A 17654-nucleotide genomic window follows, 5' to 3' on the forward strand; every position below is an offset into this window, starting at 1 on the left:
TGTGGATCCAACACCCGGGGGTTTTCACCAGTGCCCTAAAGGCTCCTGGTGTGTGCCTCCTTGGAGGCGGTTGGCATGGGAAACTGGGAGCAAGCTGACTAGAAGCCAGCCAGTTGAGGGGCACCTGGGTGGCTCAGGCGGTTAAGCGTCCGACTTCAGCTCAGGTCATGATCTCATAGTTTATGGGTTTGAGCGTCAGGCTCTGTGCTGACAGCTCAGAGCCTGGAGCCTGCTACTGTTTCTGTGTCTCCCTCTCTCTCTTCCTGTCCCCCACTCGTGCTCTGTCTCTCTCAAAAATAAAAAACATTTTTTTTAATTTTTATTTTTGATAGAGAGAGAGAGAGACAGAGCACAAGGAGTGGGGGACAGAGAGAGAGGGAGACACAGAATCCAAAGCAGTCTCCAGACTCTGAGCTGTCGCACAGAGCCCGATGTGGGACTCGAACTCATGGACTGTGAGATCATGACCTGAGCTGAAGTTGGATGCTTAACCGACTGAGCCACCCAGGCACCCCCAAAAATAAAAAACATTTAAAAAATTGAAAAAAAAAAAAAAAGGCCAGCCAGTTGAGGTGATTGGTTTGAGGAGCATATTTGGCTTTCTCTGCTGGTTCCTGCCCTGGAAGTGTGGAAGGAAAAGCAGGGAAGCTGGCAGTCATTGACCAAATCCTGAATGTTCTGGGCTGATTGCTGCAGAAGTGGTGGGTCAGAGCTCTGTTGTCATGTATGGCTGGCCATTGTTGTGTATTTAGCTTCTTAGATATATCAAATCATGAGGCATATGGTGTCACTTTGCCCTGATGTTGGTGACATTAACTTTGATCCCTGGATTAAAGTTATGCCTGCCAGATTTTTCCACTGTGAAGTTCCGCTTTTTCCCTTTTTTAAATGAATAAATAATATGTGGAGAGATACTTTGAAACTATGTAAAATTCCTGTTCCTCATCAAACTTGTACCCACTGCTGTTAAGCATGTATTGGCAATTTTCTAACTCTTTCATTTCTTCCATATTTACTAGTTGGCATTCTTTTGTAAGGAAAAGCATTCCCCTTTCCCCCATTGATTAATTTCTTTATTTGTATTAGAATGCACTCTTGGATTTTTATTACATTAGCTGGGTTATAATTCATCAGTACCATTATTTTTATGCTTAATTTGATCCATTTATGCTGGCTTTTTAAAAAAATATTTATTTAATTTTGAGAGAGACATAGTGTGAGTGGGGAAGGGGCAGAGGGAGATGGAGACACGAATCTGAAGCAGGCTCCAGGCTCTAAACCATCAGCACAGAACCCGATGCAGGGTTCGAACACAAAAGCAGTGAGATCATGACCTGAGCCGAAGTCAGATGCTTAACTGACTGAGCCGTCCAGGCGCCCCCCCTTTTTTTTGACGTTATTTATTGAGATACTGTAGGTTCAGATGCATTTAAAGGAAATAAGACAGAGAGATCCCTTATGCATTTTGCCTGATTTCCCCAAATGGGAACATTTTGCAAAACTATAGTATAATATCACAGCCAGGATATTGACTTGGACACAATCCACTGACTTACTCAGACATCTCTAGTTTTACTTGTACTCATTTGTGTGTGTGTGTGTGTGTGTGTGTGTGTGTGAGAGAGAGAGAGAGAGAGAGAGAGAGAGAGAGAGAGCGCTATAGAATTTTATTACTTGTGTAGGTTCCTGTAACATAGTCAAGATATGAGTAGTTCTAACATCATAAAGATCCTCCCTATTATTCCTTTATAACCATACCCACTTGTGGTAGAATTCTCCAGTGAAACCATTGGGCCTGAGATTTCTTTTGCAGGGAGTTTTTAAATTATGGATTCAACTTATTTGATGGTTATAAGACAGTTTGGATTGTCTGTTTCATGTTGAGTGAATTTTTGATAGTTTGTGGTTTTCAAAGAATTGATTCATTTCTTGTAAGTATTCAAATTTATGAGCATAGAGTTATACATAATATTCTCTTATTAACCTTCTTATGGTTGCAGGATTTATAGTAATAATACCTGTTTCATTCTTGCTCTTGGTAATCTGTGTTTCTCCCATTTTGATTTTGTCAGTCTTGGGAGAGGTTTATCGATTTGGTTGATTTTCTTAAAGAAGCAGCTTTTTGATTCATTGATTTTTCTCTTTTTTCCATTTCACTTGATTATTGCTCTTTATTATTTCCTTCTGTTTGCTTTCTTTTTCTAGTTCATCTTGTACTCTCTGGACTCAAACTTTTTTCAAAGAGCCTTAAAGGACCTAGGCACTAGTTACGCTCATGACTTTCATGCCCTTTCAGTGAACAGAGCTAAGACGTGTGTGTGTGTGTGTGTGTGTGTGTGTGTGTGTGTGTGTGTGTATTTTGGATATAGATCTTTGATACTAATTTAGTTGTTTTAATGATTATGGACATACTCAAGTTTTCTGGCTCTTTTTGAGTCAATTTGGTAAGTCCTATTTATCTATGGCATTGCCTATATGTCTACATTTTCTAATTCATTTTTGTACATATAATTCTCTCTGCATTCTCTTAAGATTTTTGAAACATTCATGTTTATTATTATGACCTTCTTTTTATTCCTTTTGTTTTTTTAATATTTATTTTTGAGACAGAAAAAGACAGAGTATGAATAGGGGAGGGGCAGAGAGAGAGGGAGACACAGAATCTGAAGCAGGCTCCACGCTCTGAGCTGTCAGCACAGAGACCAACGTGGGGCTCAAACTCACCGCGAGATCATGACCTGAGCCTGAATCAGACACTTAACTGACTGAGCCATCAGGCTCCCCTGGTTCCTAATATTTATGCTTTCCTCCTTTTTTGTTGATTAGTCTTATGGAAGATTTGACTCTTTGATTCATCTTTGTAAATAACCAGCTTTGGATAGTAACTGATTGTCATTGTTGTGTATATGTTTTCTGTGCTATTATTTTCTGCTGTCAATTTCTATCCTTTTACTTTTGTTAAGTTTACCCTTTTCTTTTTCCATCTTCTAGAGTTAGATCCTTATCTCCTTAATTTTTAGTTTTTTCCAACATAAGGCATTTAAAGTTTAGTTTCCCTGTATGCAAAGTTTTCCCTTAAATGCAAGTTTCATGAATTTGTACATATGTATAACCACTTCCCAAATCAAGATGTGGAATATTCCCAACCTCCAGAAGATTCTTCCTATCCCTAACTAGTCAGTATATTTCTCCTTTCCAGGAAGTCATTCCCATGTTCTTTTGTTAGAATTTTTGTTACTGTTCCATATGTGCTTAAACTCTTGGATTGTTCAGGTCTGTTTTGGTTGCATGATACACCAATTGTTAAAAAGAGATATATTTTGAATCTCTCACTGTGGATGCGGATTTATCCATTCTTCCCTGATGGTTCTCTAATTTTAGCTTTATTTGTCTTGAGATCATGTTACTGGGGGCATAAGTATTCATAACTATTATATCTTTTTGATGAATTGAACCTCTTTATCATGATGTTAACAATCCCTTTTTATCCATAGTAGTTTTTCTTAGCTTTGCTTAAAGTCTTACTTCTTTTCTAGTGGTAGCTACAAAATGGTGTTAAGAGGCTTAATAGATAGCCAGACTAAATCCAGATTTGGCTTTGGGCAATTTCTTGAGCTCTGTCCTTGGGTTCCACATTAGGAACCAGGGGGTAGTAGAGCACCCACCTCACTGTGTTGTTGGGAGAGATAGTTAGCATATGCTCAGTGCAAAGAATAGTCCTTGCATAGAGAAAGCTCTCAATATATATGAACTATTTTTATTATTACATAATATTTTTGTTCTAGCTTCCTTTTAATGTCTTTTTGTACTCTTTTAATTAAGTCTTCAAGTTGATTTTAGCACCTTGTTCTGTGCTCTTTACCCAGAATTTTGCTTGTTTTTTTTAAATCTTTTACTGACTCATATGAGATTAATCAACTTTTCTCTAGTCTCTTTTTTTCTTATACTGGTTCAGAAATTATATCTGCCTTTCCTGTTAGTGGTTATCCTTACATTTTTAAAGGGCATAATTGATTTGTTTTTTAAATCTAAAGACAGTGCCTCTAACTTCCACCTGGTTAATACAAAGACCTTATATTGCTTTAGCTCTAATTGGTCCCCAGCTTCAAGTATGGGTATACATGTTGTCTGTTACTTTTGTTTTACATTTCTTTTATTTTTTTTTATGCTTATTTTTGAGAGAGAGAGAGAGAGAGAGAGAGGGAGAGAATCCCAAGCAGGCTTGGCACTGTCAGCATACAGCCAGAAATGGGGCTTAATCCCATGAACCGTGAGATCATGACCTGATCTGAAGTCAAGAGTCAGATGCTTGAGGCACCTGGGTGGCTCAGTCTGTTTAGTGTCTGACTCTTGATCTCGCCTCAGAACCATGATCTCATGGTTCATGAGGTGGAGCCCCCCACACTGGGCTCTGCGCTAACAGCATGGAGCCTGCTTGGGATTCTCTCTCCTCCTCTCTCTCTGCCCTTCCCCTGCTTACATGTGTAAGCTCTCCCTCTTTCTCTCTCAAAATAAATAAACTTTAAAAAAAGAGGGGCGCTTGGGTGGCTCAGTCAGTTAAGCTCTGACTTCAGCTCAGGTCATGGTCTCGCGGTCTGTAGGTTTGAGCCCTGCATTGGGCTCTGGGCTTACAGCTCAGAGCCCGGAGCCTGCTTCTGATTCTTCTTCTGATTCTCTCTGCCCCTCCCCTGCTGGCTCTCTTTTTCTCTCTCTCAGAAATAAACAAACATTAAAAAAAAAAAAAAGAGAGAAAAGAGTTGGTCGCTTAACCAACTGAGCCACCCAGGCATCCCTGTTTCAACACTTCTTAAATGAATCACTTGTTGTTTTATGAAGTTAGCATTTATATATATATTTGCTCATATGTTTATCAGTTTCTTATTTATTATTTCCTCTTGCACCCCACTTCTTTCTGCGTTTGGCTTTTTATCTCTCAAATGTATTCTTCAGCAGCTCTTTGAGAAGAGGTTGTGTTGTTAGTGTTACACTCTGTTACTCTCTGTGTGAAAAGTCTGTAATTTTTGCCTCCAATCCTGAATGTTAGTTTATCTGGGTATAGATTTGTAGGTTAACAGTTACTTTTTCTCAAAACTTTGAAGATGTTATTTTATTGTTTCTGCCTGTCCTTGTTCTGAACTGTTGTATACCTTTCCTTGGTTTTCCTTGTAGGTGCATTATAAATTTTAAAACTTATTACTTGCTATGAGCACCCCATCCAGGTGGCCAGGGGCCCCAGTGTAATAAGGTTGGCCTCTGCCATAAGTTCCCATTCTTGTCCTTCCCTGTCTGTGACCTAGTGACGTTTCAAATGCCCCAGTGAAATCCCCTCATGCTTTTACTTGTGTTCTCTGCCCTGACCCCCAGTAAAGCTCTTGCTGTGGGTCCTCGCTCCTTCTCTGCTCCCCACCCACTTGGTTGAGCAGCACTCTTGGTGCTCTTCCTGTATGATCCCTCTTGGCATGCAAGGACTCTGTCGGTTCAGGACCTATGAGTATAATACTCTTTGTTTTCCTGTGCCTCCCTTGTTGCTTCTCTTGTGGCCACACCTGACTGGCCTACCTAAAGGAACACAGAACAGTAGGTAATCTTCATCTCTCTTGTTGCTTTTGAGAGTTTCTCTTTGTTGATACACTGAGATTTCATCACACTGTTATTGATTTATTTTTATTTGTCCTTTTAGGACCCCTGGGAATTTATGTGTTTGATTAATTATGGAAAGATCTCAGCCATCATTTTTTTTAAACATCTTTATCGAGATAAAATTCACACACAGTAAAACCTTGGTTTGCAAGCATAATTTGTTCCAGAAACATGCTCGTAATCCAAAGCACTGTATATCAAAGTATATTTCCCCATAAGAAATCATGGAAACTCAGGTGATTTGTTCTGCAACCCAAAAATATTCATATAAAAATTATTACAATACTATAATATAGTACAGAATAATAAAACACAGAATATAAAGAAAAATAAATTAACCTACACTTACCTTTGAAAACTTTCATGGCTGGTGTGAGGGAGACAGGAGAGAGGAGGGTTATCATGTAAGATAACTTTCATTATCACTAACGGAATCACTGTTATCCGTTCCCTCAATGGAATCTTTTTCTGCATGGGAACCATTGCATATGCTCGCACAGATGTTGACTACAGTACAGTATTAATAAACTCTTGTCATATACTGTATTTAATGTAACTGGCAATAAGGCAGGAGAAGAAAGGGTCTGTATCTTCAGGCAGCCTGACCTAGAATGAAGCAAGGCATTCCTAAGCATATTCTTGTATGGAAAAGCAAAGGACTGTCCATAGGTGCTTTGAAGTGACAAAAAATACAGTAGTGCCAGTGCGGGCACCTTCCAACATTCTGAAAAATCACCGATTACTGCAAACACCATGGCCTGAGACCGAGCGTCTGAGCATAGGATATGATCACCCACAATCCTGCAGGGAGAGAAAGAGCTAGAAGAACCATTGACTCTTTGTGATCATGTGACATTCAGTATCGTATTGCAAGTTATCATTTGTTTATCAAGTTAAAATTTATTAGAAATGTTTGCTAGTCTTGTGGAACACTCGCAAAACAAGTTACTCTCAATCCAAGATTCTATACCTTACAATTCCCCCATTTAAAGTATACCATTCAGCACTTTAGTTTATTCACAGGTAAGTGCAACTATAACCACTAATTCCATGTACGTATACATATGCATTTTGCCATATATATTTTATTCAGATCGATGCAAGGTTCATTTCAGTGATATGTGAAATGTTACCTGTGTATAACTCCATTTCCTTTCCCTTTTTCTATAGTAATACTATTACATACATTAGGTCTGTTAGTGTTACAAACCAACAATACGTGGTTATTAATTATCACCTCCAGTCATTTTAATTTTTTTTTAATGTTTTTTTTTTTTTATTTTTGCAACAGAGAGAGACAGAACATGAGCAGGGGAGGGCCAGAGAGAGAGGGAGACACAGAATCGGAAGCAGGCTCCAGGCTCTGAGCTGTCAGCACAGAGCCCGATGCGGGGCTCGAACCCACAGACTGTGAGATCATGACCTGAGCCGAAGTCGGACGCTTAACCGACGAGCCACCCAGGCGCCCCACCCAGTCATTTTATTAGCCCACAGCAGCTTTGCTTCCACACACCTCCTTTGGGCTTTATTGGCAAACACATACATTACATTTCTATACGTTAGAAGCCCAATACAACATTATATAAAGACAGTATTTTATAGAATTGCCTTTTCAGTCAGTTAAGAGGAAAAAAAATACTCATTTATATTGTCTTTCATAATTACATAATTATCTTTTCTGGTGCTTTTTTTTTTTTTTTTTTGTATGGACTCAAATTCTTCTCTGAGGGTCACTTGCTTTTAGCCTGAAGAACTTCCCTTGGGGGGGGTGTTAAAAAAATGGCTTCCTTTGGTATTTCTTGTAAGGTGAGTGTGAAAGCAACAAATTCTCTCGGGTCTTGTCTCTCTGGGGAAAGTCTTTATTTTGCTGTCAAGTTTGGAAAGCTGGGTTTGCTGGATATGGGATTCTTAGCTGACGGTTTTTTCTTTGAGCACCATTGTTCTGTTACCCACTGCCTTCTTGCCTCTGTTCTTTCTGCTGAGAAGTCAGCTGTTAGTCTTCTGAGGGTCCCCTTATCAGTAACAAGTCATTTCTGGTTTGCTGTTTTTAAGATTTTCACCGTTTCTCCAGCTTTAGCACTTTTACTATGATGTGTCGGATGTGTTTAGGTTTTGTGCATTTATCCAACTTGGAGTTTGTTATGCTTCCTACATATATAGGTTTTATTTTTCAATGAATTCGTCAGGTTTTCAGCCCTTATTTCTTCAGATATTTCTTCTTTTTCCACTCTCTTCTCTTTCTGGTACTTTAGTTTTGTCTGTGGTGGTGCACTTGATGGTGTCCTGCATTTCTCTGAAGGCTGCTCATTTTTCTTCATTCTTTTTCTCTTCTAGCAGAGAACAATTCTACGTGAGTTTCTTGCCCTGAAAATTTCTGACCACATGAGTTATGTAGATTTCTGACCACATGAGTTATGTAGCCAGTCTTAAAGTGAGGCACAGCCCCTGGTTGTGGGATTTCTGATGAGTTTTTCTAGACATCTCTATTCCATTTAGACACTGAAACAGACTTCTTATGTCCTTTTGCTTTTCACCGAGCATGTATCTTTTGGAGAACTGCCCCTGCCTCATCACTCATCCCTTCCCCCAGGCATCTGTTGTGTCTGCTTGCTGACTTTGGAAGAAAAAGTCTGACTTCTCAACTCCCTCTTGTCTCTGGCCATGGCTATTTCTCTTCCTCTAGCCCCAGGTCAGCTCTGCATACAGTTCAGTGTGTCTGCCTTAGGACTGGTGAACTGTCTTCACAAGCAGAACCAGCAGCTTCTCGGGAGACTCATTTGAGACACATTCTCAAATGTGTCACAAAATGGTTAATAGACACGGCAGCTGCCATCTTAAAGTTGAGGAAGCCTCTAAGTAAACTGCTTAGGCAAACACTTAAAAGCAAATCCTTCTCCATGGGCTTTTCCCCGGAATCTAGCACTCTTCTCTCTCATAGCTGTCTGGGCTCATGGCCAGGTGTGCTTTGTCCTAATAGTGAGCTGTAGTGACCTTTCTCAGATAGCCACTCCCTGCGGCCATGGGGCAGACTCACACACTCCAGCACTGGGAGGGCTCCCAGGTTGATCTTGCCAACTCCTCTGTTGTCATCTGCCCCCCAGGTGGAGAGAGTCAGGGCTCCTGCTGATAATGCATATGTAATAGGCATGTGTGTGTTTGGTTTGTTGCAGGTCAAACATGTGTTGACATCAAGGACAATGTGGTGGATGAAGGGTTCTATTTCACCCCCAAAGGAGACGACCCATGCCTGAGCTGCACCTGCCACGGTGGGGAGCCTGAGATGTGTGTGGCTGCCCTCTGTGAGAGGCCCCAGGGCTGCCAGCAGTACCGCAAGGACCCCAAGGAGTGCTGCAAGTTCATGTGCCTGGACCCAGGTGAGACTGATGGTGGGTCACGAGTCAGCCTCCCTGTTCCAAGCTGGAGCCTACATGTATTTTTGCTTTCTCAGTGGTGGGGACTTATGAGAGCTCATGGCACATGGCATAGCAGCAGTGGCAGCATTTGTTCACAGAACTGGCCAATTACTCTTGTGGGCATGTGTGTGTCCTATGACCCAGCTTCCTCTAACTGCCACCTCTCAAGTTGGCTCATGTCAGCTCTCAGGTAATAGGTATTGTGCACCAGTGAACTTGAACTTGAGTGTGAGTGTCTGTTCATGAATCATTTGTAAATGATAGCTTCAGACCTGGCATGTCTTTCTCAAGACTTATGTCCCTACTTGAGCTCTTTCTTGGCTATGGTGATCTGGAGGATAATGACACTTTTTACTGCTTATAGTCCTCGATTTTTACTGTTAAAATCTTCAAGAAAAAGATTAAATATTATTCTCAATTTCAAGAGAAAACTCCTTTCTACCAGGTGGTGCTTTGTGGTTAGACACTATGTAGGCATGTGGTCTCTGGATAACCCTCTTCCTTCCTTTTCCACGCACACACACACTAAAGAGCAACAGATAGCAACGTAATCTGTAGGACCATGAGTGGGCATCACACTCCATACAGCATGCTGGATTGTTCTCCACACCAGTGCAGTTGGCATCTCTGTAAATTCATGATCTTAAGAGAAATGTAAATCAAAAGCATGAATTTGTTTTTTATCTTGGCTGCTGCAATATGAGAGAGCAGGGACTTGTGGCCGTTCCTGAGCTTGTGGACCCTGTAGATGAACAGCTTGGGCAGGGCAGGGAGGCCATCTCCAACCTCCAGGGCCCCTGTGAAGGAGATACTGGTTTGCCTAGTGCTGGTGCAACAGCTAGAGTTAGCCCATGAGGGCCACAACAACAAGAGCTCTCCTTGAGTAGAGAGCTGTCAATGTTCTGCATGCCAGGAAGGCTTCTGGGGAGAGGGCAAAGTAATGTCAGCGGTATCTGAGATTTAGCCAAATGGGGCACTCTGGCACACGTCCCAAACGTGCAATCAGATATGGAGCCATCAGGGAACATGGAGTTCAGTGAAAGTATACTTGGGCCTCCCTATCCCACATGGTAGATGCTACCTCTTGTGTAGGATGAATTCCTATGGGATTCTGACAAGCACCTATTCATTGTTTACCAGGTCTGTGTCCTGGCCACATCACTCTGAGCCTCCAACTCACTTATTTTCCACATGGGTCAAACTCTGGTTTTCACAAGTCACATCATCTGGACTTCTCATTCCATTTCTTAGGAGTCTACCAGTGTTGCCTTACCTCTCCATCCAAGCTTTGTAAGAATGATTAGACATATATAAGGCCTGTAGAGCCTAACCAACCCTGAGGACTTCTCAGCAGAGCAGGGCTTTCAGGGCCTCTGGATGAGACCATAGCTGCTGTAGGCCATTCTCCTGTGCTGCCAGAGCAGCTTATCCAGGGCCTCTCCTTGCCTCTTGCTTCAGCCTTACTTTTGCAGGCTCCTGACTGCTTCCCAGGTTGGAGCATTTTCTCCTGGGAAATGCCTGTATTCCAAAAAGGACAGAGACACTGCCACCCAAACTGGGGACTTTGGGAAAGTATCCCCTTCAATAAGGTAAGGATATCTGCTCTTATTTTGTTTAGGGTTGTTCAAGAGGTTAAGGGCAATGCCGAAAATGAAATGGTATCCAGACCAGAAGAGAAAAGTGAAATAATCTTTTTTAGTAGATGACATGATTGTCTGCATAGGAAATCCCGGAGGATCTACAGGAAAGATACCAAAACTAATAAGTGTCTTTAGCAGGGTCTCCAGATACAAGGTCAATATATAAAACTACATTGTTTTTATATATACTGCCTATGAACAGTTGGAAATTGAAATTTCTAAGAAAAGTACCACTTACAGTAGTACCAAAACCATGAAATCCTTGGTATAAACCCTACCAATATGTGCAGTCTGTATGCTACAAATCATAAAATACTGATGAAAGAAATCAAAGGTGTAAATAAAAGGAGAGGTGTACCATGTTCATGGATCATAAGACTCAGTATCATTATACAGTTAATTCCCCCAAATTATCTATGGATACAGTGCAGTTCCAACCAAAATTTCAGCAGACTTTTGGCAGACATTGACAGACTGATTCTAAAATTTATGTAGAAAGGCAGAGGAATTAGAATAGCCAAAACAGTTTTTAATAAGTTGGAGGATTCATGGTACCTGATTTAAAACTTAGTGTACAGTCCTGGTAAACAAAACATTGCAGTATTATCAAGAGATATATAGATCAGTGGACTCTAGAATAGAGTCTAGAAATAGTCCCACACTTATATGGTCAACTGATATTTGACAAAGGTACAAAAACAATTAAATAGAGAAAGGATAATCTTTCAACAAATGGTGCTGGAAAATTTGACATCCATATGCAAACATACACACACATATATACACATACATACCTTTAACTACACATTCTACTATGTATAAAAATTAACTTAAGGGGCACCTGGGTGGCTCAGTCAGTTAAGCATCTGACTCTTGATTTCGGCTCAGGTCATGATCGTGGTTCATGGGATCAAGCCCCACATCGGGCTCTGTGCTGACAGTACAGAGCCTGCTTGGGATTCTGTCTCTCCTTCTCTCTCTGCCCCTCCCCTGCTCTCCCATTCTCTCTCTCTCTCTCTCTCTCTCTCTCTCTCTCTCTCTCTCTTTCTAAATAAATAAATAAATAAACTTAAATTTAAAAAAATTTTTTAATTGACTCAAAATTCAGAAACTTCTAGAAGAAAATATAGGCTCTAAAAAAATAAAGTCTGTTAAAAGAAAACAAAAATCTTTGTGACCTTGGGATAGGCAACATTTATAGCTGACATCAAAAGCATGATCCAAAAAAGAAAAATTGATAAATTGGACTTCATCAAAATTGAAAACTTCTGCTTTTGAAAGTTGCTTAAGGTGTGGATGGAACTGGAGAGTGTGATGCTAAGTGAAATAAGCCATACAGAGAAAGACAGATACCATATGGTTTCACTCTTATGTGGATCCTGAGAAACTTAACAGAAACCCATGGGGGAGGGGAAGGAAAAAAAAAAAAAAAGGTTAGAGTGGGAGAGAGCCAAAGCATAAGAGACTGTTAAAAACTGAGAACAAACTGAGGGTTGATGGGGGGTGGGAGGGAGGGGAGGGTGGGTGATGGGTATTGAGGAGGGCACCTTTTGGGATGAGCACTGGGTGTTGTATGGAAACCAATTTGACAATAAATTTCATATATTAAAAAAAAAAAAAAAAGTTGCTTAAGGAAATGAAAAGATGAGCCATACAAGTATACAATATATAAGTATACAATATATACTTGTATTCAGAGTATATAAAGACTCTACAAACCCCAATAATAAGAAAACAAACCACCCTATTAAAAAGTGGGGAGGGGTGCCTGGGTGGCTCAGTTGAGCATCCAACTCTTGATTTCAGCTCAGGTCATGGTCTCTCTCACAGTTTGTGGGTTCAAGCCCCACATTGGGCTCTGCACTGACAGTGCGGAGCCTGCTTGGGATTCTGTCTCAGCCTTTCTCTCTGCCCCACCCCCTCTTGCACCTAGACATGCTCTCTCTCTTTCTCAAAATAAATAAATAAACTTTTTTTTTTTTAAAGTGGGGAAAAGATTTAATATGACACTTCACCAAAGAAGACACATGATGGCAGCCAAACAGCTGAAAAGGTGTTCAACTGGTCACTAGGGAAACAAATTGAATGCACTTGGGCCACCACACCTAATGGAAGATGAAAATAACAGAATTGCCAGCTTTGTGGGTGGCTGAGGCACAGAGCAACTGGTGCTCTCCATTCCCATCCTGCACTGGTGCCCTGGGGAAGCCTGGGGTCACAAGGCTCCCAAGAGGTGAGACGAGGTGCCCAGCAGAACAGCTGCCAGGAGCAGAGCCCACATTAGAATCCAGGGCATTGGCCTCTGATTCCTGCTGAGCTTCTGTTTCACCTGCCATCTCTGACGGAGATTTGAAACCATTAACCATGTAACCAAGCTCAGTGAAATGGTTAAGTTCCTGATCACTGAAGTTCTTCATGCACAGACTGGGCAGCTGCGTGAAAAGGACCTGGGATGACTCAAGCATCAGACAAAGGGCCAGGCCAGGTGAACTTCAGGGCACCTTCAGTTGCAACAGCATCTTCCCCAGCAAGACATGTCCTCTGGGGCCCAAGGGTTAACTAAGGACCAGTAGCCTGGAAGACAGAACACAGCCCCGTCTGGTACTGTCCAGAGCCCCATGGAGGGACCAGTTGTGGCGAGTCCCCAGGGATCTCTGGCTTCTGACCCTAGAACAGTGCTGTCATCTTTGTGTCTGACTGCAGGTGACTTTCTTCTAGGAGATGCTTCCTCCTTCCTGGTAATCATCATGGAGGAATGGTCAGGGACCTTGACTGTGTCCTTGGGTTTATTTTAGAAGTGATTAAGAGTCATTGCAAAGGGGCTGCTCCTTTAGGTGCTCCCTTGGGATCTCTGAGCTGACCACCAATTAATAGACATGTTAGTAGCCCCCTGGGCTGACAGACTTCCTCCCACAGACAGAGACAAAATGTTCCCTTGAGTCTGGAAGAGGATCAGAGGCACCAAAAAAAGCAGCTAATTGGTGAGAGAATGTATCATTTCCACATATTTACTTCCCAAGTGTTGTCAGCAATAAATGCAGCTTTGAGGGAAGCTTTCTGGCTCCCGTGGGAGGAGGGCAAGTGTGAGCTCTGACCATCTGCATTGGTATGGATTGATACAATAGTCGTTGGCCCTTACACCCACACAGAGTCCTGCTTCCAGTGGCTATAGGTCACTTCCTCGCTGTGCCTGCCCCCCTCCCTGCACTGAAGCCTCCCTGGCCTTCCCTCTGGGTTTGTGGAGGCAGGTGTTCCTGGGACCACTTCCTGGTTCTGCTCTTCTGTGACTTGGTGTGAGTGGCTCATCTCGTCTAGGTAGGAGCCCCTGGAGGTGTCCGTCACACGGTAGGCACTCAGCCACTGCAAGTTCTCTTCCCTCACCCCTCATCCCATGATCATCATCTCTGCCCTACCCACAGCAGCTCCATAGCAAGCACCTAACCAGCACCGGTGTGCGCCAGGGTAAGGCAGGGTGGAATTGTCAACATTTGGGGCCGAGTGCTGTGATGTGGGGCTTTCTTGTGCATAGCAGGATGTTGAGCAGCATCCCTGGCCTCTACCCACTAGATGCCAGTAGTGCCTCCACCCCTCAAGTGGTTGATGAAAAAGAGTCTCCAGGCATTGCCAAATGTTCCCTGGAAGTTGCAGAGTCGCCCAGGTGAGCATCCCTGGTCTAGAGTCCAGTGGCTCGGTCATATCTGCCCGATTTTGTACTCTATGGTTGGGGACACAGGGGCCCATAACACAGCACCCGCCAGCTTTTAGGCAGAAGGGGCGCATTGCCTGGCACTTAGGAGTGCTAGACTGGAAGGTAAAACATCTTTCCTGGCCTATGATTTGCTTCTCTCCTTTGATGTAACCACAGTATTCTTGACTTTCAGCTGTTTTCATTTTTCCCATCTCTCCTAAGACGTCAAGTGCAGGGAATCAGGAAGCAAGTTGCCTTTTCCACATAGATGCCTGGTGGTGGAGGGCTGTGGCCTTCCCGTAGCACTAAGCACTGGGGATCAGGCTCTCCTTTTCTGAGAACAGCCGATTTCTTTCCTCTCCTTGTAACAGATGGCAACAGCCTGTTTGACTCCATGGCCAGTGGGATGCGTCTGATCGTTAGCTGCATCTCCTCCTTCCTCATCTTGTCGCTTCTGCTTTTCATGGTCCACCGGCTTCGCCAGAGGCGCCGGGAGCGCATTGAGTCCCTGATTGGAGCAAACTGTGAGTGTGCTTGGCCCTACCTATAATAGCCACAGCGGGGGCCCTGCTCTGGGCTGTGTCCTCTTTAGGGTGAGAGGGTACTGGAAGTAGGAAGGGGGGCAAGGGAACAGGCAAGAGGGTGTAGATGATAGGGGTGCCCTGGTGGGGTGTCCCTGTCCCACCCACTCATCTGCTCCTGGGCTGAGTGCACACCTGGGAAACTAGAGGAGCTGTCCTTGGGACCCAAAATCAGGCCGTGGATGTGTGGAGGGAGGGGTGCGCCCTCAGTGCCAGCTGCCCCCAGGCTCCCCGGCCCTCCAGACCTTGAAACAGGACAGGCAGCTGCCGCTGTATGTTTAGATAGTTGATGTTACCTTTTCTGACGGCCTGGACCATGAGCGGGGCCACCTGCCGTGGGCAGAGAGGGCAGAGCAGCAGACGCCCGTGACTGTCAGGCAGCTTAGAGTGTGACTTGGCCCTCCTCAGCCCAAGTTCACTGCAGCAAGAGAGTTCTCTGCTGTGGCCTGTGCCCTCCATAGAGCTTTTGGAATCACCTTGTGTCAGTGAGCAAGCCGTGCTCCCTAGCGCCCAGTCCCCAGTCTGTGTGGGGAGCAGTGGGATGGGTACAGACCCTCCGGGGAGGGCCCCGAATCAAGGTGGTAGGAATACAAAGGGACTGTGCCAGCTGCAGTTGGGGGCCTCAGAGCACAGCCCTTCCACAGACCCTCAGTTTTCACCTAGTCATCTACAAAGACACTCGAGCTGGAGAGGTGTGGTGAGGACTGGGCGGTGCAAGTGGCAGGATGTCATGATTGGTTGCACATGGGTGAGGGGCAGGGACTTTCTGAAGGAGGGGGGTCCGCATCAGAGCTTCAGGGCTCTCATGTGGGCAGCTGGGCACACAAGTGTGACAGTCGGGATGTCAGATGCCGTGGGCCTCTGGGTGACTCAGCTGTTGCTCGTCTCTCCCTGCTGTTGCTCAGTGCACCACTTCAACCTCGGCCGGAGGATCCCCGGCTTTGATTATGGCCCAGACGGGTTCGGCACCGGCCTCACGCCCCTACACCTTTCTGACGATGGAGAAGGCGGCACGTTCCACTTCCACGACCCTCCTCCTCCCTACACCGCATACAAGTACCCAGACATCGACCAGCCTGATGATCCACCGCCGCCCTATGAGGCGTCCATTAACCCCGACAGCGTGTTCTACGACCCTGCAGGTGCTTCCCTCCCAGGGACAGGGAGCAGCACATCACTGGCCATCCTCTGTTTGCAGCCAGAGGCTCACTGGTCCTCCTCCCCAGTACACAGGACCCTGAACCTCCACTTCTTTCTTGGCCTTCTGCTTCTTTTTGACTTTCCATTTAAGGTGGAACCACCTGTTGGTGGGCAGGCTCTTCCCAGGGTTACATGCAGATGACCATGGGCAGTGGCCATGCTGCCCTTTGCCTTCCTCCCACGAACACCTGTTAGCAAGCAGCCCTTGGGGCACACTCAGCTGGGCAGTATGGAGAGATGGGGAGCCGGGTGTTGGCGGTTGTGGGGATAGGACTGGCCCAGGTCTTCCAGGTGCCTGCCCAGAGCCAACTGCTGGGTCACAAAGACACATGTGCATATGTGGTAATTGTTAGAGATGCCTTTGTGACATTCCTTCCTGTCTGTGAAATGGGAAGAAAGCACTGGTTCTGTGATGTTGGCCTTACTGCTTAAGTCTTTTGTCCATCTGCTCCTGTGGAAGATCATTCCTCACAGGTCTGTGTAGCACAGAGGGAATGCCAGGCTCCTCACCCATTGCCCAGCTTGTTCCTGTCCCTGATGTGCAGCTCAGGTGTCCCATCCCGTTTGCCTACATGTTAACACCCTCTAACACACACACAACCCCCTGCGGTACGACAGCAGGCAGTCCTTGCACTCCTTGCCTGGCTCCTTGCACACCCACACAGCACAGCAGAATGTGTGTTGTGGGGCCAGCGCCGCTGTGTTGTTGGGCCTGTTTGCTAGTACTGCTTCTCTGTGGTGTGCAGGCAAGACCTGGATTTGACCCCTGCACACACAGTTTGTCTGTCTGCCGTCCAGGGGGTCGGGGTAGAACAGGCTCCTGCCAGGGATGCTGCTGGGGGGTAGCGGGTCCCAGATGGCTGCATGGAGCAGGCTGTGAGGGAGCAGTTGCTCCCTGGGGCAGGTAACAGGACTGCTGAGGCTGGCGGGGAGCCAGCCAGGAAACAGGGGCCCCCATGCCTTGAGCTTTTGGAGAAAGCCGGAATAATAAGGAGCAGGCACGCTGAAAGGAATGGGCTGCCACAGAGCCTCCCTCAAACCAGAGATTTCTACAGACCCCGGTAAGGTTTGTGGAGCTGTCTGCTCTGGTCCTGTCTTCTACATTCTCATCCCCATATTCCAGCCACAGCACCTTTTCTGGGGGCTGTGTCCCGTTCCGCCTGCCCACATCCGGCCCAGTAACTCCCTTGTGTCACATGAGCCCTGCTTCAACCTCCAACAAGTCTGAGAGGACTTTCCCTCTCCCCCAACTTTGTTCCGCGGACTCTGTCAAAGCCTGTCCCTCCATATCACATTGCCATGGCTTGCTCACGACTGTACCCCTGCGCCTTGCACCGGGCCAGGTGGCAAAAGTGGGGGGTGAGCACAGCTTCCCCCTCCTCCCACCACCGCGGGAGCATTCAGGCAGGAGAAGTAGCCCCTGGTTCTGTGCAGCCCACCATCTTCCCCCGTGCCAGACCTGCCATCCTGCTGACTCCCTTTTGTCTCCCTG

The 17654-nt window shown here is 44.9% G+C and overlaps 1 protein-coding gene across 2 annotated transcripts in view; it reads left to right on the plus strand.

The window, feature by feature from the left end:
- The window catches only part of DGCR2 (DiGeorge syndrome critical region gene 2), a 99463-nt gene that overhangs the window by 78833 nt on the left and 2976 nt on the right, over positions 1 to 17654 (plus strand). For both annotated transcript variants that reach the window (XM_060612999.3, XM_060612997.3), the window contains 3 exons: positions 8811 to 9014; positions 14753 to 14905; positions 15868 to 16104. In XM_060612999.3, coding sequence (XP_060468982.3) covers positions 8811 to 9014; positions 14753 to 14905; positions 15868 to 16104 — 594 coding nt within the window. The remainder of the gene's footprint in view (positions 1 to 8810; positions 9015 to 14752; positions 14906 to 15867; positions 16105 to 17654) is intronic.

The sequence above is a fragment of the Panthera onca genome, chromosome D3 (genome assembly GCF_046562875.1).
Source record: "Panthera onca isolate mPanOnc1 chromosome D3, mPanOnc1 haplotype 2, whole genome shotgun sequence".
In the NCBI taxonomy this organism is placed as follows: Eukaryota; Metazoa; Chordata; class Mammalia; order Carnivora; family Felidae; genus Panthera; species Panthera onca.